The sequence below is a fragment of the Ranitomeya variabilis genome, chromosome 2 (assembly GCF_051348905.1).
Source record: "Ranitomeya variabilis isolate aRanVar5 chromosome 2, aRanVar5.hap1, whole genome shotgun sequence".
NCBI lineage: Eukaryota > Metazoa > Chordata > Amphibia > Anura > Dendrobatidae > Ranitomeya > Ranitomeya variabilis.
Genome location: NC_135233.1, coordinates 1,112,728,973 through 1,112,752,915, shown reverse-complemented (window position 1 = coordinate 1,112,752,915; position 23,943 = coordinate 1,112,728,973). Strand labels below are relative to the sequence as shown.

General features: G+C 43.9%; 1 protein-coding gene across 2 annotated transcripts in view; it reads right to left on the bottom strand.

The window, feature by feature from the left end:
* The window catches only part of LOC143808881 (uncharacterized), a 78,313-nt gene that overhangs the window by 37,853 nt on the left and 16,517 nt on the right, over positions 1-23,943 (bottom strand). For both annotated transcript variants that reach the window (XM_077292045.1, XM_077292046.1), the window contains exon 2: positions 18,609-18,761. In XM_077292045.1, coding sequence (XP_077148160.1) covers positions 18,609-18,686 — 78 coding nt within the window. In that variant the 5' untranslated portion in view covers positions 18,687-18,761. The remainder of the gene's footprint in view (positions 1-18,608; positions 18,762-23,943) is intronic.

The window sequence follows — 23,943 nt, the reverse complement described above, 5'->3', positions numbered from 1 at the left end:
ATTTAGCTAGAGTGGCCTCTTTTGCTGAATCCTGTTTTCTGCCTGCGTGTGTCCTTCCTCTCCTACTCACAGTCAATATTCGTGGGGGCTGCCTATCCTTTGGGGTTCTGCTCTGAGGCAAGGTAGTATTCCTAATTCCATCTATAGGGGAATTTAGTCCTCTGGCTGTGTCGAGGTGTCTAGGGTTTGTTAGGCACACCCCACGGCTACTTCTAGTTGCGGTGTTAGTTCAGGTTTTGCGGTCAGTACAGTTTCCACCTACTCCAGAGAAAGTTCATGCGGCTCCAAAGTCACCGGATCATAACAGTACAACTGGCCAACTATGAGTTAAATGCATCTCAGAAGAAGGGAATAAAGGTGTTGAGTCATTTTTTTTTCTGCAGTTTGCTTTGCCTTTTCTTCCCTCTTTTTCTCTGGGTGGCTAAGGAGTCTTGTGTTAGCATGGATGTTCAAGAATTAGCTTCTCGTGTAGACCAGCTTGCTGTTAGGGTACAGGGAATTTCTGATTATATTGTTCAGACTCCTGTTTTAGAGCCGAAGATTCCTACTCCTGACTTGCTTTTTGGTGACAGGTCCAAATTTTTGAGTTTTAAAAACAACTGTAAACTGTTTTTTGCTTTGAGACCTCGATCCTCTGGGGATTCCCTGCTGCGTGGTGATCCACAGGATTGGGCATTTTACCTGGAATCTGGGAATCCGGCTTTGCTTAATGTAGATTCCTTTTTTCAGGCTTTAGGACTGTAATATGATGAACCTAATTCTGTGGATCAAGCGGAGAAGACCTTGTTGGCCCTATCTCAGGGTCAAGAGGTGGCAGAATTGTATTATCAGAAATTTAGAAAATGGTCTGTGTTGACTAAATGGAATGATGATGCTTTGGCCGAAATTTTTAGAAAGGCGCTGATGTGGCGAATTGGTCCTCTGCGGCTGTTTCTGCCTTTCAGGAGCTTAAACGTCGATTTACTTCTGCTCCGGTGTTGCGCCAACCGGATGTTTCTCTTCCGTTTCAGGTTGAGATTGACGCTTCTGAGATTGGCGCAGGGGCCGTTTTGTCCCAGAGGGATCCTGTTGGTTCCTTGATGAAACCATGTGCATTCTTTTCCCGTAAATTTTCGCCTGCTGAACGCAATTATGATGTCGGCAATCGGGAGTTGTTGGCTATGAAGTGGGCATTTGAGGAGTGGCGACATTGGCTTCAGGGAGCTAAGCACCGTATTGTGGTCTTGACCGATCATAAGAATTTGATTTACCTCGAGTCTGCCAAACGGCTGAATCCTAGACAGGCTCGATGGTCCTTGTTTTTTTCCCGTTTTGATTTTGTGGTCTCGTATCTTCCGGGTGCTAAGAATATTAAGGCTGATACCCTTTCTAGGAGTTTTTTGCCTGATTCTCCTGAGGTCCTTGAACCGGTCGGCATTCTGAAAGAAGGGGTGGTTCTTTCTGCTATTTCCCCTGATTTACGACGGGTTCTTCAGGAATTTCAGGCTGACAGACCTGATCGCTGTCCAGAGGGGAAACTGTTTGTTCCTGACAGATGGACTAGTAGAGTGATTTCTGAGGTTCACTGTTCTGTGTTGGCTGGTCATCTTGGTATTTTTGGTACCAGAGACTTGGTTGGTAGGTCCTTTTGGTGGCCTTCCTTGTCACGTGATGTGCGTTCTTTTATGCAGTCCTGTGGGACTTGTGCTCGGGCCAAGCCTTGTTGTTCCCGTGCTAGTGGGTTGCTTTTGCCATTGCCGGTCCCTGAGAGGCCCTGGACGCATATTTCTATGGATTTTATTTCTGATCTTCCGGTTTCCCAGAGGATGTCGGTTATCTGGGTTGTTTGTGACCGGTTTTCTAAGATGGTTCATTTGGTGCCTTTGCCTAAATTGCCTTCCTCTTCAGATTTGGTTTCATTGTTTTTTCAGCATGTGGTTCGTTTGCATGGTATTCCGGAGAATATTGTGTCCGACAGAGGTTCCCAGTTTGTCTCTAGGTTTTGGCGGGCCTTTTGTGCTAGGCTGGGCATTGATTTATCTTTTTCCTCTGCATTTCATCCTCAGACAAATGGCCAAACCGAGCGAACTAATCAGACCTTGGAGACTTATTTGAGATGCTTTGTGTCTGCCGATCAGGATGATTGGGTGGCCTTTTTGCCATTGGCCGAGTTTGCCCTTAATAATCGGGCTAGTTCGGCTACTTTGGTTTCGCCTTTTTTTTGTAATTTTGGTTTTCATCCTCGTTTTTCTTCTGGGCAGGTTGAGCCTTCTGACTGTCCTGGTGTGGATTCTGTGGTTGACAGGTTGCAGCAGATTTGGGCTCATGTGGTGGACAATTTGGTGTTGTCTCAGGAGGAGGCTCAACGTTTTGCTAACCGTCGTCTGTGTGTTGGTTCCCGGCTTCAGGTTGGGGATCTGGTCTGGTTGTCTTCCCGTCATGTTCCTATGAAGGTTTCTTCTCCTAAGTTTAAGCCTCAGTTTATTGGTCCTTATAGGATTTCTGGGATTATTAATCCGGTGTCTTTTCGATTGGCGCTTCCGGCCTCTTTTGCTATCCATAATGTCTTCCATAGATCTTTATTGCGGAAATATGTGGTACCCGTTGTTCCCTCTGTTGATCCTCCGGCCCCTGTGTTGGTTGATGGGGAGTTGGAGTATGTGGTTGAGAAGATTTTGGATTCTCGTTTTTCGAGGCGGAGGCTTCAGTATCTTGTCAAATGGAAGGGTTATGGCCAGGAGGATAATTCTTGGGTTATTGCCTCTGATGTCCATGCTGCTGATTTGGTTCATGCTTTTCATCTGGCTCGTGCTGATCGGCCTGGGGGCTCTGGTGAGGGTTCAGTGACCCCTCCTCAAGGGGGGGGTACTGTTGTGAATTCTGCTTTTGGGCTCCCTCCGGTGGTTGTAGGTTGTAATGCAGTTGTCCCTGGGTTGCAGTCCTTGTCAGGTGTATCTGCTGATTGCAGTTCTGACTGGGGTATTTAGGCGTGCAGGATTTATTAGTCCTTGCCAGTTGTCCATGGTTGCTGGGAGGTTTTGGTCCTTGTTTGGTTCCTTCTGCCTTCTGCCAAATCAGCAAAGATAAGTGTCTGGTTTTGTTTCTGTGGCACACATGCTGTGTGCTTAATAATTCTGTGCTATTCATTGTTTTTTTGTCCAGCTTAGATTGTGTCACTATTTTTTCAGTCTTGTTGGATTCTCTGGAGTGGCAGATATACATTCCATGTCTTTAGTTAGATTGTGGAATTTTTGTATTATCTGCTGTGGATATTTTTGGAAGGGTTTTAATACTGACCGCTTAGTATTCTGTCCTATCTTTCCCTATTTAGCTAGAGTGGCCTCTTTTGCTGAATCCTGTTTTCTGCCTGCGTGTGTCCTTCCTCTCCTACTTACAGTCAATATTCATGGGGGGCTGCCTATCCTTTGGGGTTCTGCTCTGAGGCAAGGTAGCATTCCTATTTCCATCTATAGGGGTATTTAGTCCTCCGGCTGTGTCGAGGTGTCTAGGGTTTGTTAGGCACACCCCACGGCTACTTCTAGTTGCGGTGTTAGTTCAGGTTTTGCGGTCAGTACAGTTTCCACCTACTCCAGAGAAAGTTCATGCAGCTCCAAAGTCACCGGATCATAACAGGGGACATTTGATTTTGTTGGACTACATGTGCCAAAAATGTACTTGATTGGTTACCTAATTCAAAATAAGTTTGTTTGGTAAAGAAGAGCTTCCTCTGGGCTTTTTCCCATAAACACAACAGATATTTCCTCCCTTTCTGAGCCATTTATGCAAAGAATTTTCAGAGGGGTTGTATATTCAGCTTCCAATGCTTTACAGTCCTCAGCAAGCCTTAGTTCCCCAATACAGGATTCCCTTTTAATATACGAAATTGTGGATTTAACACATTCCCTCAAATATGCCTTAAGCGTGTCCCATAACTCTAACCCATCAGGGAAATCGGCATGATCTGTTATAAAGCCATCTAGCTCAGAGGTGTCAAACTGCATTCCTCGAGGGCCGCCAACAGGTCATGTTTTCAGGATTTCCTTGTATTGCACAGGTGAAAATTTAATCACCTGCACAGAATGATTCCATGATGTGGAATGCTAAAGTAATCCTGAAAACATGACCTGTTGGCGGCCCTCGAGGAATGCAGTTTGACACCTCTGATCTAGCTGGTCTATTATTCTGTCTTGCTCCCCAATAAGGGATAGCCAGAATGGATGTATACGGAATCTCTTATGTCCACCAGGACCACCCAGGTGAAGGCTCAACATCAATGGAGAGTGATCTGATACTGCCCTAGGAAGGTAATCAATTTCACGTAGATCCGATAATACAGCACTATTTCCAAATGCATGATCAATTCTGGATAAACAGCGAGCGGCCGACGTGTAGCCACAGAATTCTTTCTTAAAAGGATGCTGCTTTCTCCATAAATCAATCCAGCCTATCTCCGCTATAAAAGCCCCTAACACCCTAGTGTCTTGGCTGCTGGCCCTAGGATTTGCAGTACTCATTCTATCCAAATAAAGATTAAGAATCATATTGAAATCTCCTGGGCATAATATCTTAGCATCAGGATATTGTGATACAAAAATCATCGCCTGGTGGAGTACTTCCATCTTAGCTGGAGGGGGGTTGTAGATATTGAGCAGTATGTAAGGTACCATATCTAAAAATGCATATAAAAAAAACACATCTTCCTTCCGAATCTTTCTTAATCGCTTGGACTGACCACCTCAACGACCTGTGTACCAGAACAACCACTCCCCTGGAATAGGACGTATGTGTAGCATGCTTCTGCCATTGTATCCAGGGCTTATTCGTCTCCTGAGTCTCCTGAAGACACATTATCTGTGCTTGCGTTTGGCGTATCTGTGAGAATACCATATTCCGCTTCCTAGCACTCCCCAACCCTCTAATGTTCCACGACAGGAGTTTAAGTGATGCCATGTGGACTTTGTAGTAAATCTGTACACAGGTTAGTATTCACTTTTGGATCATCCAGCTCCATCACATACAAACTAAATTATAGGTGCAATGCTGGTTTTATCTGAAAATCCAAGTAAACTCAGAATTATTGACCGACGGTGGCCACAAAAACAAAACAAGAGATGCCCATGAACTTCTTCAGACTGAAGCATAGGCATGAATGAACTCGTCATATCCTCCTCTATTTATCCGAACCACAAATAACAAATACAACGGATTTAACGCATACGTGTAAAGTAGCTCTGTCCACCCCTCTCCTTTTCCTTTCTCACCATTCACTACCATAGGAAGACATTACCGGGATTCTTGGCCCGACCACTCAGCTTTTGCCAGACCCGTAGGGTAGCCGAGTTTTCAGACCAGGAGATGTGGCACTAATGCCCGCAGAAATGAGCGCCACAACCACACCTCCATTTTGAGGTCTCAATATTTACCATTATTCCTCCCAATGAGCAGGAACCCAGATGTCTGCATACACAGGACAAACATATCACATGAATATGTATCATGATAGTCCACAGAATAAAACTTTTAGGGGGGGGGTAGGTGTGACAATGTCTAATTAACCAATATTTTAACCTTTCAACAAAGCTATATGGGAGCAAGCAGTTTTAACCCCTTCCCGACCTTTGACGCATACGCTGCGTCATGAAAGTCGGTGCCAATCCGACCTGTGACGCAGCGTATGCGTCATGGAGGGATCGCGTCCCTGCAGATCGGGTGAAAGGGTTAACTCCAATTTTACCCGATCTGCAGGAACAGGGGGAGTGGTGCTTCAGCCCAGGGGGGGTGGCTTCAACCCCTCGTGGCTACGATCGCTCTGATTGGCTGTTGAAAGTGAAACTGCCAATCAGAGCGATTTTTAATATTTCACCCAAAAAAACGGTGAAATATTACAATCCAGCGATGGCCGATGCTGCAACAACATCGGCCATGGCTGGAAAACCTAATCTGTCCCCGCCCCCACACCCACCGATCGCCCCCCCAGTGCTCCGTTACGTGGTCCGCCCCCCTAAGTCGTCCTGTCCGCTCCTCCGTCCTCCTGTCCGCTCCCCCCGTGCTCCGGTGCCCCCTCCCTGTGCTCCGGTCCCCCCCCCCCCCGTGATCCGATCACCCCCCTTCATACTTACCGGGCCTCCCGGTGTCCGTCCGGCTTCTCCATGGGCACCGCCATCTTCCAAAATGGCGGGCGCACGCGCACTGCGCCCACCGAATCTGCCGGCTGGCAGATTCGTTTCAGATGTATTTTGATCACTGCAATATAGCCTATCACAGTGATCAAAATAAAAAAAATAGTAAATGACCCCCCTTTATCACCCCCATAGGGACAATAATAAAAATAAATAAAATATATATATATATATTTTTTCTACTAGGGTTAGGGTTAGAACTAGGGTTAGAATTAGGGTTAGAATTAGGGTTAGGGTTAGGGATAGGGTTAGGGCATGTGCACACAGTGCGGATTTGGCCGCGGATCCGCAGCGGATCGGCCGCGGATCCGCAGCGGATCGGCCGCTGCGAATTCGCCGCTGCGAATTCGTAGCAGTTTTCCATCAGGTTTACAGTACCATGTACACCTATGGAAAACCAAATCCGCTGTGCCCATGGTGCGGAAAATACCGTGCGGAAACGCTGTGTTGCATTTTCCGCAGCATGTCAATTTTGTGCGGACTCCGCAGCGTTTTACACCTGTTCCTCAATAGGAATCCGCAGGTGAAATCCGCACAAAAAAACACTGGAAATCCGCTGTAAATCCGCAGGTAAAACGCAGTGCCTTTTACCTGCAGATTTTTCAAAAATGGTGCGGAAAAATCTCACACGAATCCGCAACGTGGGCACATAGCCTTAGGGTTAGGGTTGGAATTAGAGTTAGGGTACCGTCTCACAGTGGCACTTTGATCGCTACGACGGTACGATCCGTGACGTTCCAGCGATATCCATACGATATCGCTGTGTCTGACACGCAGCAGCGATCAGGGACCCTGCTGAGAATCGTACGTCGTAGCAGATCGTTTGGAACTTTCTTTCGTCGCTGGATCTCCCGCTGTCATCGCTGGATCGTTGTGACAGCGATCCAGCGATGCGTTCGCTTGTAACCAGGGTAAACATCGGGTTACTAAGCGCAGGGCCGCGCTTAGTAACCGAATGTTTACCATGGTTACCAGCGTAAAAGTAAAAAAAAACAAACCGTACATACTCACATTTCGGTGTCCTTCAGGTCCCTTGCCGTCTGCTTCCCGCTCTGACTGAGCGCCGGCCGTACAGTGAGAGCAGAGCACGTCACCGCTGCGCTCTGCTCTCACTGTACGGCGGCACTCAGTCAGAGCGGGAAGCAGACGGCAAGGGACCTGAAGGACACCGAAATGTGAGTATGTACGGTTTGGTTTTTTTTTACTTTTACGCTGGTAACCACGGTAAACATCGGGTTACTAAGCGCGGCCCTGCGGCCAGGTCGTATCGCTGGTGGTGATCGTTGGTAAATCGTTATGTGAGACGGTACCCTTAGGGTTGGAATTAGGGCTAGGGTTGGAAATAGAGTTAAGATTAGGCTTGTGGTTAGGGTTAAGGATAGGGTTAGGGTTGTGTTGGGGTTACAGTTGTGGGTAGGGTTGGGATTAGGGTTAGGGTTGGATTTAGGGTTACGGGTGTGTTGGGGTTAGGGTTGTGGTTAGGGGTGTGTTGGGGTTAGGGTTGTGATTAGGGTTATGGCTACAGTTGGGAATAGGGTTAGGGGTGTGTTGGGGTTAGTGTTGAAGTTAGAATTGAGGGGTTTCCACTGTTTAGGCACATCAGGGGTCTCCAAACGCAACATGGCGCCACCATTGATTCCAGCCAATCTTGCGTTCAAAAAGTCAAATGGTGCTCCCTCCCTTCCAAGCCCCGACATGCGCCCAAACAGTGGTTTACCCCCACATATGGGATACCAGCGTACTCGGGACAAACTGGGCAACAACTATTGGGGTCCAATTTCTCCTGTTACCCTTGCAAAAATAAAAAATTACTTGCTAAAACATAATTTTTGAGGAAAGAACAATTATTTTTTATTTTCATGGCTCTACATTATAAACTTATGTGAAGCACTTGGGGGTTGAAAGTGCTCACCACACATCTAGATAAGAGCCTTTTGGGGTCTAGTTTTCAAAATGGGGTCACTTGTGGGGTGTTTCTGCTGTTTAGGAACATCAGGGGCTCTGCAAATGCAACGTGACGCCCGCAGAGCATTCCATCAAAGTCTGCATTTCAAATGTCACTACTTCCCTTCCAAGCCCTGACGTGCGCCCAAACAGTGGTTTACCCCCACATATGAGGTATCAGCATACTCACAACAAACTGGGCAACAAATATTGGGGTCCAATTTCTCCTGTTACCCTTGTGAAAATAAAAAATTGCTTGCTAAAACATCTTTTTTGAGGACAGAAAAATGATTTTTAATTTTCACGGCTCTGCGTTGTAAACTTCTGTGAAGCACTTGGGGGTTGAACGTGCTCACCACACATCTAGATAAGTTCTTTGGGGGGTCTAGTTTCCAAAATGGGGTCACTTAGGGGGGGTTTCTACTGTTTAGGCACATCAGGGGTTCTGCAAACGTAACATGATTCCCGCAGACCAGTCCATCAAAGTCTGCATTCCAAATCGTCACTACTTCCCTTCCGAGCCCCGGCATGTGCCCAAACAGTGGTTTACCCCCACATATGGGGTATCAGCGTACTCAGGAGAAACTGGACAACAACTTTTGGGGTCAAATTTTTCCTGTTACCCTTGGGAAAATTAAACAATTCTGGGCTAAAAAAATATTTTTGAGGAAAGAAAACACATTTATTATTTTCACGGCTCTGCGTTATAAACTTCTGTGAAGCACTTGGGGGTTCAAAGTGCTCACCACACATCTAGATAAGTTCCCTTGGGGGTCTAGTTTCCAAAGTGGGGTCACTTGTGGGGAGTTCCTACTGTTTAGGCACATCAGGGGCTCTGCAAACGCAACGTGACGCCCGCAGAGCATTCCATTAAAGTCTGCATTTCAAAACGTCACTACTTCCCTTTCGATCCACGACGTGTGCCAAAACAGTGGTTTACCCCCACATATGGGGGGGTATCAGCGTACTCAGGAGAAACTGGACAACAACTTTTGGGGTCAAATTTTTCCTGTTACCCTTGGGAAAATTAAACAATTCTGGGCTAAAAAAATATTTTTGAGGAAAGAAAACACATTTATTATTTTCACGGCTCTGCGTTATAAACTTCTGTGAAGCACTTGGGGGTTCAAAGTGCTCACCACACATCTAGATTAGTTCCTTGGGAGGTCTAGTTTCCAAAATGGGGTCACTTGTGCGGGAGCTCCAATGTTTAGGCACACAGGGGCTCTCCAAACGCGACATGGTGTCCGCTAATGATTGAAGCTAATTTTCCATTCAAAAAGCCAAATGGCGTGCCTTCCCTTCCGAGCCCTGCCGTGTGCCCAAACAGTGGTTTACCCCCACATATGGGGTATCATCGTACTCAGGACAAACTGGACAACAACATTTGGGGTCCAATTTCTCCTATTATCCTTGGGAAAATAAAAAACTCCGGGCTAAAAATCATTTTTGAGGAAAGAAAAATATTTTTTTATTTTCATGGCTCTGCGTTATAAACTTCTGTGAAGCACCTGGGGGTTTTAAGTGCTCACTATGCATCTAGATTAGTTCCTTGGGGGGGTCTAGTTTCCAAAATGGGGTCACTTGTAGGGGAGCTCCAATGTTTAGGCACACGGGGGCTCTCCAAACGCAACATGGTGTCCGCTAAAGATTGGAGCCAATTTTTCATTCAAAAAGTCAAATGGCGCTTCTTCCCTTCCGAGCCCTGCCGTGCGCCCAAACAGTGGTTTACCCCCACATATGAGGTATCAGCGTACTCAGGACAAATTGGACAACAACATTCATGGTCCAGTTTCTCCTTTTACCCTTGGGAAAATAAAAAAATTGTTGCGAAAAGATCATTTTTGTGACTAAAAAGTTAAATGTTAATTTTTCCCCTCCATGTTGCTTCTGCTGCTGTGAAACACCTGAAGGGTTAATAAACTTCTTGAATGTGGTTTTGAGCACCTTGAGGGGTGCAGTTTTTAGAATGGTGTCACTTTTGGGTATTTTCAGCCATATAGAACCCTCAAACTGACTTCAAATGTGAGGTGGTCCCTAAAAAAAATGGTTTTGTAAATTTTGTTGTAAAAATGAGAAATCACTGGTCAAATTTTAACCCTTATAACTTCCTAGCAAAAAAAAAATTTGTTTCCAAAATTGTGCTGATGTAAAGTAGACATGTGGGAAATGTTATTTATTAACTATTTTGTGTCACATAACTCTCTGGTTTAACAGAATAAAAATTAAAAATGTGAAAATTGTAAAATTTTCAACATTTTCGCCAAATTTCCGTTTTTTTCACAAATAAACTCAGAAATTATCGACCTAAATTTACCACTAACATGAAGCCCAATATGTCACGAAAAAACAATCTCAGAACCGCAAGGATCCGTTGAAGCGTTCCTGAGTTATTACCTCATAAAGGGACACTGGTCAGAATTGCAAAAAACGGCAAGGTCATTAAGGCCAAAATAGGCTGGATCATGAAGGGGTTAAAAATATACTAAGTAATCTTTTCAATTATCTAACTTGGTACATACGCAAGTATGAAATACAAATATTGCGAAAAATTAAGAACAAAAAGGTATAAAGATTCAATCAGCAATCACCATCTGAAATATGATGTTCAACGCACACCCTACAATAAACCTTGCAACACTGACTTGTAGCATCATCACAACTTTTGGCGTCTTTCTTTCTTGGAGATCCATTCCTCTGCCTCCGCCGGGTTCTGGAAAAAAGTTACCCTGTCGCCATCCACCACTCTCAACCTAGCTGGGTACGCCATCGAATAAATGACAGAGTTCTTCAGACGTCTCTTAACTGAGGTAAAGGAGGCTCTCCGTTTCTGTAAATCCGCCGAGAAGTCCGGGAACAACATCACGGTGGTATTTTCATATTTGTTTGGGCTTTTCTTGCCAATTGCAGAATATAATCTCGCTCTTTCCAATTGAGGAATCTGGCAAGTAGACGTCTAGGAGGAGCCCGGGAGGATTCGGTATTCCAGGCACCCGATGTGCTCGCTCCACTGCATAAGCAACAGAGAAGGTGGCCTCCGGGAATAAATTGCGCATCCATTTTTCCACAAAGCCACTAGGATTGTTCCTTTCTGCTCTCTCCGGCAATCCTATTATACGAATATTGTTTCTCCTCAATCTATTCTCCAGGTCATCATGTTTCTGGATACACATTTCCAACTTTTGTTCTATGACTCTGAAATGTTCTGGCAAAGGTGCTGCTTGGTACTCCAGAGTTGAGATTCTGTCCTCCGCCTGTCTGACCTTCTCTCCCAAATTAGACATATCATTACGGAGGAGACCCAAGTCAGTCTTTACCTCATCAATTTTCCCAGTCAATGAGGCTGTGCTACTCTGAATGGCGACCAGCTATATGTTGACTTTTGAGTTTATGTGCTTCTTTCTTCGGTTGGTCAAGACTCTGAAATGTTGACTCTTCTCAATGAGCCCTAGTTCATGCAATTTCAGGCTAGCGGACCAGGGAACCCGCTGACCCCCGTGTCTATGTATTGAACATTCTATATATATATATATAAAGAAGAGTCTCAGCAAATACCCCAAGATGGTGCAAAATTAGTCTCACCCTTTCGCTGAGTCGCCGGGATAAGAGCAGCTGTGACTTCAGAGCTTACAGGTCAGACTACCCCATCTGTTGCATGCAGAGAGTGGAGGTAACGACAAGATTAGAAAGCTTCCAGTGCATTGAGATACAAGGCCAGATGACCAGAGTGTCACAACCTGGCTTCTCCGAACATCTCCATGGACCCAGGTGACCGGTGGGTCCCAATCCTGGCTTTCCCAAACGTATCCATGGGATCAGTGATGGTCAAGCAGATCTGTATTCATTCAGATGTGGACATGGTCCCTTAAGCGGGCAGCCTATAGAATGTCAAATCTTGTGTCCCTCGTGCTGGAGCCATGATGTCTTGCCTGCTTGTAGAGTGTTCCTGACTGTGATTTTGTAAAGAGTCTCTAGTTCTCTTGGATATATCTTGCTAAAGAGGCATATCCCCTTTTTATAGTTCACAACTGTTTTTTAAGTCATTATTCACAGTTCAAAGGTGAAGGGGTGAGTAGATTAACTAACAGTGTTTGATTATTTAGTTTATCCTTCAATGTTTGCAAGACAACAAACTGCATGGTCTCGTATAATGTGTAATCAACATATCAGCAAACATTATTGTTCAGTGACCCTGCATCCCCATTTTCCAACGGTAACAGTGCAATAAACTGTAGGAGCTGAAATAAGAGGTAAATAACAACCATTCATCAATTTACAAATATCAATTTAACCTACAAAAGTCAACATTTCAGACTCTTGACCAACCAAAGAAACAAACAAATTCAAAAGTCAACATATAGATAACAGTCTATTCCTCCTAGCTTAACCAAAATATATGTATATATTGCAGTGATTCTTAGTCTGCTGAACCGCCACACGACCAGCTCTACCCTCTCCTAGTGTATCCTCACCCATCCCCTGTAGACTGTGAGGCCTCGCGGGCAGGGTCCTCTCTCCTTCTGTACTTGTGTGTGCCTTGTTTAGTTCATGCTTATTGTGCTTATCTATATCTGCCCCTTTCATATGTAAAGCGCCATGGAATAAATGGCGCTACAAAAATGTATAGTAATAGTAGTAATAATAATATGTCTGGATAATTAAGATAAAATGCTGTGTCGTCACATTGCTCTCCAATCTTAAATAGCCACATGTGATAGGTTTCTGATCATCCTTCTCCACTTATCGGGGACAGTCCATCAGCATGTCTTTAACCACAGAAACAAATGAAAGAGGTCTCACCTCCATGACAGCAAAACTTTTTATCATCCAGTTTCCTCAGAGCGTATTCCATGGCTTTCTTGTGAATAAACACACGTAATTGACAAGAACCGACTTGTATCCATTGTGTCCACACATGGCATCATTCGCACCCCGGGGTTCCTGGATTAAATTAGATCGAGTGTCGGTGGCCTGGTATTCAATATGTCGAAACTGGCACAGCTCCTGAAGTTGCAGTGTCTTGCTGCGGTTATACATCCACTCTGGTCCTCTTCCTAAGGCAGAGTTGATGGGGATGGACATAACGGCATCCAAAATCTGTTGTGCATGCCTCATCAATGGTCTGCTGGGTCGGTCTGTATAACTCCCTGGTTGTGCAGCCCTGGACAGTGCCTGAGAACACAAGTAGCCTGCAGCTCGCCCGGGCTGAGTAGTATCCCACCACTGCCATCAAAATTTGGAGACACGGGGGATCAGCAGGTGCTCTAGCTGGAAACCACATGTACCAGAGCTCATCTCATTGAATGCCCGCTCTTTTTTTTTTTTTTACAGTGGGCATATTAATCAGACAATAGAGGGTTAACGTAAAACAGTGTGACAATAATTTATTGAACCATGAACAAACAATACCATATAGAACATTCCCTGCAAATACACCAGATGGTGCAAAATTACAAAGTATCACCCTTCCGCTGACTCACCGTCAGCATCTGTGACTTCAGAGCTTCAGGGCACGCACAAAGAGGAGGCACAAATAAGCTTAGGATGCTAACAGTCCATTGAGGTACAAGGCCTGGTGACCGGAGGGTCATAACCTGGCTTGCCCGAACATCTTCATGGAGCCAGGTGACCGGTGGGTCCCAATCCTGGCTTTCCCTAACATATCCATGGAGAAAGTGGTGACCGGTGGGTCCAAATCCTAGCTGCCCCAAACGTATCCATGGGTTCAGTGATATCCAATGGAGCAGGTCTGCATTGTTTCAGCACGGGCCGTGGTCCCCAAAGCTTACATAGTGTAGAATGTCAAAACTGTATCCTACCGTGATGGAGCAATGATGTCCTGGCTGCTGTCTTGTATAGTGTTCCTGGTTGTGGTTTCATAAAGAGTCTTTGGATCTCTGAATGTATCTTGTTACAGAGGCATATACCCTTTTATATAGTTCAAAACTGTTCTTCAAGCCATTATTCACAGGTCAAGGGGAAGGGATGATGAGTAACTTTAGTTTATCCTTCATTGTGTGTGAGTCAACAAACTGCTTGGCCTGGTTTAATGTGTAATCACCTTATCAGCAAATATCCGTGACCCTGCATCCCTGTTTTGCAAAGATAACAATACAATAAATTGTAGGAGCTGATATGAGGTAAATAACAACCATTCATCAATTCACAAATATCAATTTAACCTACAAGAAGAGTTAACATAAAGATAAAAGTCTATGACTCCAGGCTTACTGAAAATAGCCATCTGGATAGTTAAGCATTAAATGATGTGTCGTCACAGGCCTAGTGATGCTTGACACCAGACCCCTCCCACTCATAATAATGTGGATACCCAGGGTTGAGTTCAGGCATTGAAAAAGGGGGGGTGTCAATCAGGAAGAGAAGACGCTGACCAAAGAACATTTCCTCAGACTGATGAGAGCGCTCACTGGTTCGTGTTTCTGTCCTCCTGCACGGCACCACAATGGCGAGTGTTCATAAAATTATGAGGACGGCCACACAGCACACAAGGCACCATAGTGGAGGAAGAGCAGAAGGACTTACAATGTGTCTGCTGTGCCATGCACTGTTGCCTTCCCAGCATCACTGTCAAAGAGAAGAGGTTGAAGGAGGAGAGTGGACAGCATGGGACACCAACGCAGGAGCAAGGGAGCTGTTATTAGTCCCGTCTGCTCCACGGTGGGTTCTCCAGCCACCTCCATCTGATCTCTGACCTATATTCAGGTGAACGCCTGATAGATCTGTTTCATATATGTTTGTATGTGTCGTGTTTTTCGGACTATAAGATGCACTGGACCATAAGACAAACCTGGGTTTTAGAGGAGAAAAAAAAAAAATTTTAGCAAAAAATGTGGTCATGACTGTCTTATAGGGGAGGATCTGCTGCCGACACTACTATAAGGTAATAATTGAGCTTACCTCTCCCCTCAGCAGATAATGTAGAATTATAGAAGAGTTTACCTCTCCACTCAGCAGATAATAGAAATATAGAAGAGTTTACCTCTCCACTCAGCAGATAATAGAAATATAGAAGAGTTTACCTCTCCGCTCAGCAGATAATAATAGAAATATAGAAGAGTTTACCTCTCCACTCAGCAGATAATAGAAATATAGAAGAGTTTACCTCTCCACTCAGCAGATAATGTAGAATTATAGAAGAGTTTACCTCTCCACTCAGCAGATAATAGAAATATAGAAGAGTTTACCTCTCCACTCAGCAGATAATAATAGATATATAGAAGAGTTTACCTCTCCCCTCAGCAGATAATAATAGAAATATAGAAGACTTTACCTCTCCCCTCAGCAGATAATGTAGAATTATAGAAGAGTTTACCTCTCCTCTCAGCAGATAATAGATATATAGAAGAGTTTACCTCTCCACTCAGCAGATAATAATAGAAATATAGAAGAGTTTACCTCTCCCCTCAGCAGATAATGTAGAATTATAGAAGAGTTTACCTCTCCTCTCAGCAGATAATAGATATATAGAAGAGTTTACCTCTCCACTCAGCAGATAATAATAGAAATATAGAAGAGTTTACCTCTCCGCTCAGCAGATAATAATAGAAATATAGAAGAGTTTACCTCTCCACTCAGCAGATAATAATAGAAATATAGAAGAGTTTACCTCTCCGCTCAGCAGATAATAATAGAAATATAGAAGAGTTTACCTCTCCACTCAGCAGATAATAATAGAAATATAGAAGAGTTTACCTCTCCACTTAGCAGATAATAATAGAAATATAGAAGAGTTTACCTCTCCACTCAGCAGATAATAATAGAAATATAGAAGAGTTTACCTCTCCACTCAGCAGATAATAATAGAAATATAGAAGAGTTTACCTCTCCGCTCAGCAGATAATAATAGAAATATAGAAGAGTTTACCTCTCCACTGAGCAGATAATAGAAATATAGAAGAGTTTACCTCTCCGCTCAGCAGATAATAATAGAAATATAGAAGAGTTTACCTCTCCACTCAGCAGATAATAATAGAAATATAGAAGAGTTTACCTCTCCACTCAGCAGATAATAATAGAAATATAGAAGAGTTTACCTCTCCGCTCAGCAGATAATAATAGAAATATAGAAGAGTTTACCTCTCCACTCAGCAGATAATAATAGAAATATAGAAGAGTTTACCTCTCCACTCAGCAGGTAATAGAAATATAGAAGAGTTTACCTCTCCACTCAGCAGATAGAAATATAGAAGAGTTTACCTCTCCACTCAGCAGATAATAGAAATATAGAAGAGTTTAGCTCTCCACTCAGCATATAATAATAGAAATATAGAAGAGTTTACCTCTCCGCTCAGCAGATAATAGATATATAGAAGAGTTTACCTCTCCACTCAGCAGATAATAGAAATATAGAAGAGTTTACCTCTCCACTCAGCAGATAATAGAAATATAGAAGAGTTTACCTCTCCGCTCAGCAGATAATAATAGAAATATAGAAGAGTTTACCTCCCCGCTCAGCAGATAATAGAAATATAGAAGAGTTTACCTCTCCACTCAGCAGATAATAATAGAAATATAGAAGAGTTTACCTCTCCACTCAGCAGATAATAATAGAAATATAGAAGAGTTTACCTCTCCACTCAGCAGATAATAATAGAAATATAGAAGAGTTTACCTCTCCACTCAGCAGATAATAGAAATATAGAAGAGTTTACCTCTCCACTCAGCAGATAATAGAAATATAGAAGAGTTTACCTCTCCGCTCAGCAGATAATAGAAATATAGAAGAGTTTACCTCTCCACTCAGCAGATAATAATAGAAATATAGAAGAGTTTACCTCTCCACTCAGCAATAATAATAGAAATATAGAAGAGTTTACCTCTCGACTCAGCAGATAATAGAAATATAGAAGAGTTTACCTCTCCACTCAGCAGATAATAATAGAAATATAGAAGAGTTTACCTCTCCACTCAGCAGATAATAGAAATATAGAAGAGTTTACCTCTCCACTCAGCAGATAATAATAGAAATATAGAAGAGTTTACCTCTCCCCTCAGCAGATAATAATAGAAATATAGAAGAGTTTACCTCTCCTCTCAGCAGATAATAGAAATATAGAAGAGTTTACCTCTCCACTCAGCAGATAATAATAGAAATATAGAAGAGTTTACCTCTCCACTCAGCAGATAATGATAGAAATATAGAAGAGTTTACCTCTCCACTCAGCAGATAATAATAGAAATATAGAAGAGTTTACCTCTCCACTCAGCAGATAATAGAAATATAGAAGAGTTTACCTCTCCACTCAGCAGATAATGATAGAAATATAGAAGAGTTTACCTCTCCACTCAGCAGATAATAATAGAAATATAGAAGAGTTTACCTCTCCACTCAGCAGATTATAGAAATATAGAAGAGTTTACCTCTCCACTCAGCAGATAATAGAAATATAGAAGAGTTTACCTCTCCACTCAGCAGATAATAATAGAAATATAGAAGAGTCTACCTTTCCACTCAGCAGATAATAATAGAAATATAGAAGAGTTTACCTCTCCACTCAGCAGATAATAGATATATAGAAGAGTTTACCTCTCCACTCAGCAGATAATAATAGAAATATAGAAGAGTTTACCTCTCCACTCAGCAGATAATAGAAATATAGAAGAGTTTACCTCTCCACTCAGCAGATAATAATAGAAATATAGAAGAGTTTACCTCTCCACTCAGCAGATAATAGAAATATAGAAGAGTTTACCTCTCCACTCAGCAGATAATGATAGAAATATAGAAGAGTTTACCTCTCCGCTCAGCAGATAATAGAAATATAGAGGAGTTTACCTCTCCGCTCAGCAGATAATAATAGAAATATAGAAGAGTTTACCTCTCCGCTCAGCAGATAATAGATATATAGAAGAGTTTACCTCTCCACTCAGCAGATAATGATAGATATATAGAAGAGTTTACCTCTCCACTCAGCAGATAATAATAGATATATAGAAGAGTTTACCTCTCCACTCAGCAGATAATAATAGAAATATAGAAGAGTTTACCTCTCCACTCAGCAGATAATAGAAATATAGAAGAGTTTACCTCTCCGCTCAGCAGATAATAGAAATATAGAAGAGTTTACCTCTCCACTCAGCAGAAAATAGAAATATAGAAAAGTTTACCTCTCCACTCAGTAGATAATAATAATATAGAAGAGTTTACCTCTCCACTCAGCAGATAATAATAGAAATATAGAAGAGTTTACCTCTCCACTCAGCAGATAATGATAGAAATATAGAAGAGTTTACCTCTCCGCTCAGCAGATAATAATAGAAATATAGAAGAGTTTACCTCTCCACTCAGCAGATAATAGAAATATAGAAGAGTTTACCTCTCCACTCAGCAGATAATAATAGAAATATAGAAGAGTTTACCTCTCCGCTCAGCAGATAATAGATATATAGAAGAGTTTACCTCTCCACTCAGCAGATAATAATAGATATATAGAAGAGTTTACCTCTCCACTCAGCAGATAATAATAGAAATATAGAAGAGTTTACCTCTCCGCTCAGCAGGGAGATGATCTCTAAGGTGAAGTCTATGATTCTTCTGGAAATGTTGTTCTCGTCTTCGTCCATGTCTGGTTCGTCATTCGGGGATAAATCTTGGTGGTGTGAATGGATCTGGTTCTTCGGTGTCTTTATGACAGGAGGCTGTAAATCATACAAGGACATCGTCAGTCACATACAGATCTGACCTCATTGCACAGTGACATTTACAGATTATTAACCTCTTTTTGACATCTGACGTTATAATCTGTCCCTGTGCACTGAGCCTATTTGACCAGGGATGGATTAATACATCATCGCGATTGCCTGAGCACACGGGCTGTGCGCAAGCAATCGCTGCCAGGTGACAGCTGACACCCGGTGCCAGGATCGGTAACGCACTGCTCCCAGCACTTTAATTCCATCGCAGCATTCCAGGCGTCAGCAGAGGGATGACAACATCTCTGCCTTCGGATCGGAGGCCCCACGGCGTGACACTTGGTCCCGATCGTTGCCGCGGTGACCCAATGTCGTCATGACAACATTCGTGTCACCAGAGCTAGTAACGTTACTACATCATGCGCGGTGCATGATCAGCAACTTTATCTTTCAGTGCAGAGCTGACAGTTTGCACAGTACAGGTATGCTGCTGCATCCCCATGATATACAAGTGATCAGCCTGCAAAAAATGATAGTCCCATAGTGGGAGAAAGTAAAAGGTTAAAAAAGAAATATATATATTTATATAAATAATTGTACAAATATTGAAAAAAAATAAAAAAATAAAAAAGATTGTATCCATAAATAAATATTTCTATGAAAGAAATATTAACAATAAAAGTACACATATTTGCTATCGCCGCGTCCACATCGACCCGACCTATAAAACTGTCGCAATATTTATCTCCTTTAATTAAAACCATAAAAAAATAAAAAACAAGGCAAAAAACAACGCTTTAGCATCATACCGCCGAACAAAAAGTTGAATAAAACGCGATAAAAAAGACGGATATAAATAAACATGGCACCCCTGAAAACGTCATCTTGTCCTGCAAAAAACGAGCCCCCATACAGCTCCATCAGCAAAAAATAAAAAAGTTATAGCTCACAGAATAAAGCGATGCAAAAATCATTATTTTTTCGATAAAATAGTTTTTTTGTGTGAAAGCGCCAAAACATAAAAAAATCTAAATGAGAAATTGCTGTAATCGTCCTGACCCGAAGAATAAAGCTGCCTTATCACTTTTACTGAACACAGAACAGCATAACCCCTTCCCCCCACAAAAAAATCCTGAATTGCTGGTTTTTATACACTCTACCTCCCAAAAATCAGAATAGAAAGTCATAAAAAACAGTCGTGTGCCCGAAAATGTTACCAATAACAACGACAACTCTTCCCGCAAAAAACAAGCTCTCACATGACTGTCGGCCAAAATATGGAAACGTTATAGCTATCAAAATGTGGTGATGCAAAAACTAGTTTTCGCAATAAAAACCCATCTTTTAGTGTGTGACAGCTGCCAAACATAAATGCCCGATATAAATCTGGTAACGCTGTAATCGCATATGTGGCTCCATATGCTCTAGGGGGTATAACTAGGAGGGTCACTGGTGGAGAAGGGTCTGGGTGTAATAATATGTGACCCCATGTGCTCTAGGGGTATAACTAGGAGGGTCACTGGTGGAGAAGGGTCTGGGTGTAATAATATGTGACCCATATGCTCTAGGGGGTATAACTAGGAGAGTCACTGGTGGAGAAGGGTCTGGGTATAATAATATGTGACCCCATATGCTCTAGGGGGTATAACTAGGAGGGTCACTGGTGGAGAAGGGTCCGGGTGTAATAATATGTGACTCCATGTGCTCTAGGGGGTATAACTAGGAGAGTCACTGGTGGAGAAGGGTCTGTGTGTAATAATATGTGACCCCATGTGCTCTAGGGGGTATAACTAGGAGGGTCACTGGTGGAGAAGGGTCCGGGTGTAATAATATGTGGCCCCATATGCTCTAGGGAGTATAACTAGGAGGGTCACTGGTGGAGAAGGGTCTGGGTGTAATAATATGTGACCCCATGTGCTCTAGGGGGTATAACTAGGAGGGTCACTGGTGGAGAAGGGTCTGGGTGTAATAATATGTGACTCCATGTGCTCTAGGGGGTATAACTAGGAGAGTCACTGGTGGAGAAGGGTCCGGGTGTAATAATATGTGGCTCCATGTGCTCTAGGGGGTATAACTAGGAGAGTCACTGGTGGAGAAGGGTCTGGGTGTAATAATATGTGACTCCATGTGCTCTAGGGGGTATAACTAGGAGGGTCACTGGTGGAGAAGGGTGTGCGTGTAATAATATGTGGCCCCATATGCTCTAGGGGGGTATAACTAGGAGGGTCACTGGTGGAGAAGGGTCTGGGTGTAATAATATGTGACTCCATGTGCTCTAGGGGGTATAACTAGGAGAGTCACTGGTGGAGAAGGGTCTGGGTGTAATAATATGTGGCTCCATGTGCTCTAGGGGGTATAACTAGGAGAGTCACTGGTGGAGAAGGGTCTGGGTGTAATATGTGGCCCCATATGCTCTAGGGGGTATAACTAGGAGGGTCACTGGTGGAGAAGGGTCTGGGTGTAATAATATGTGACCCCATATGCTCTAGGGGGTATAACTAGGAGGGTCACTGGTGGAGAAGGGTCTGGGTGTAATAATATGTGACCCCATATGCTCTAGGGGGTATAACTAGGAGGGTCACTGGTGGAGAAGGGTCTGGGTGTAATAATATGTGACCCCATAGGCTCTAGGGGGTATAACTAGGAGGGTCACTGGTGTAGAAGGGTCTGGGTGTAATAATATGTGACCCCATGTGCTCTAGGGGGTATAACTAGGAGGGTCACTGGTGGAGAAGGGTCTGGGTGTAATAATATGTGGCTCCATATGCTCTAGGGGGTATAACTAGGAGGGTCACTGGTGGAGAAGGGTCTGGGTGTAATAATATGTGGCTCCATATGCTCTAGGGGGTATAACTAGGAGAGTCACTGGTGGAGAAGGGTCTGAGTGTAATAATATGTGACCCCATGTGCTCTAGGGGGTATAACTAGGAGGGTCACTGGTGGAGAAGGGTCTGGGTGTAATAATATGTGGCTCCATATGCTCTAGGGGGTATAACTAGGAGAGTCACTGGTGGAGAAGGGTCTGGGTGTAATAATATGTGGCTCCATATGCTCTAGGGGGTATAACTAGGAGGGTTACTGGTGGAGAAGGGTCTGGGTGTAATAATATGTGACCCCATGTGCTCTAGGGGGTATAACTAGGAGAGTCACTGGTGGAGAAGGGTCTGGGTGTAATAATATGTGACCCCATATGCTCTAGGGGGTATAACTAGGAGGGTCACTGGTGGAGAAGGGTCTGGGTGTAATAATATGTGGCCCCATATGCTCTAGGGGGTATAACTAGGAGGGTCACTGGTGGAGAAGGGTCTGGGTGTAATAATATGTGACCCCATGTGCTCTAGGGGGTATAACTAGGAGAGTCACTGGTGGAGAAGGGTCTGGGTGTAATAATATGTGACCCCATGTGCTCTAGGGGTATAACTAGGAGGGTCACTGGTGGAGAAGGGTCTGGGTGTAATAATATGTGACCCATATGCTCTAGGGGGTATAACTAGGAGGGTCACTGGTGGAGAAGGGTCTGGGTGTAATAATATGTGGCCCCATATGCTCTAGGGGGTATAACTAGGAGGGTCACTGGTGGAGAAGGGTCTGGGTGTAATAATATGTGACCCCATGTGCTCTAGGGGGTATAACTAGGAGAGTCACTGGTGGAGAAGGGTCTGGGTGTAATAATATGTGACCCCATGTGCTCTAGGAGTATAACTAGGAGGGTCACTGGTGGAGAAGGGTCTGGGTGTAATAATATGTGACCCATATGCTCTAGGGGAGTATAACTAGGAGTCACTGGTGGAGAAGGGTCTGGGTGTAATAATATGTGACCCCATGTGCTCTAGGGGTATAACTAGGAGAGTCACTGGTGGAGAAGGGTCTGGGTGTAATAATATGTGGCCCCATATGCTCTAGGGGAGTATAACTAGGAGGGTCACTGGTGGAGAAGGGTCTGGGTGTAATAATATGTAGCCCCATAGGCTCTAGGGGAGTATAACTAGGAGTCACTGGTGGAGAAGGGTCTGGGTGTAATAATATGTGACCCCATATGCTCTAGGGGGTATAACTAGGTGGGTCACTGGTGGAGAAGGGTCAGGGTGTAATAATATGTGGCTCCATATGCTCTAGGGGGTATAACTAGGAGGGTCACTGGTGGAGAAGGGTCTGGGTGTAATAATATGTGACCCCATGTGCTCTAGGGGGTATAACTAGGAGAGTCACTGGTGGAGAAGGGTCTGGGTGTAATAATATGTGACCCCATATGCTCTAGGGGGTATAACTAGGAGGGTCACTGGTGGAGAAGGGTCTGGGTGTAATAATATGTGACCCCATGTGCTCTAGGGGTATAACTAGGAGGGTCACTGGTGGAGAAGGGTCTGGGTGTAATAATATGTGACCCATATGCTCTAGGGGAGTATAACTAGGAGTCACTGGTGGAGAAGGGTCTGGGTGTAATAATATGTGACCCCATGTGCTCTAGGGGTATAACTAGGAGGGTCACTGGTGGAGAAGGGTCTGGGTGTAATAATATGTGACCCCATATGCTCTAGGGGGTATAACTAGGAGGGTCACTGGTGGAGAAGGGTCTGGGTGAAATAATATGTGACCCATATGCTCTAGGGGAGTATAACTAGGAGTCACTGGTGGAGAAGGGTCTGGGTGTAATAATATGTGACCCCATATGCTCTAGGGGGTATAACTAGGAGAGTCACTGGTGTAGAAGGGTCCGGGTGTAATAATATGTGGCCCCATATGCTCTAGGGGGTATAACTAGGTGGGTCACAGGTGGAGAAGGGTCTGGGTGTAATAATATGTGACTCCATGTGCTCTAGGGGGTATAACTAGGAGAGTCACTGGTGGAGAAGGGTCCGGGTGTAATAATATGTGGCTCCATGTGCTCTAGGGGGTATAACTAGGAGAGTCACTGGTGGAGAAGGGTCTGGGTGTAATAATATGTGACTCCATGTGCTCTAGGGGGTATAACTAGGAGGGTCACTGGTGGAGAAGGGTGTGCGTGTAATAATATGTGGCCCCATATGCTCTAGGGGGGTATAACTAGGAGGGTCACTGGTGGAGAAGGGTCTGGGTGTAATAATATGTGACTCCATGTGCTCTAGGGGGTATAACTAGGAGAGTCACTGGTGGAGAAGGGTCTGGGTGTAATAATATGTGGCTCCATGTGCTCTAGGGGGTATAACTA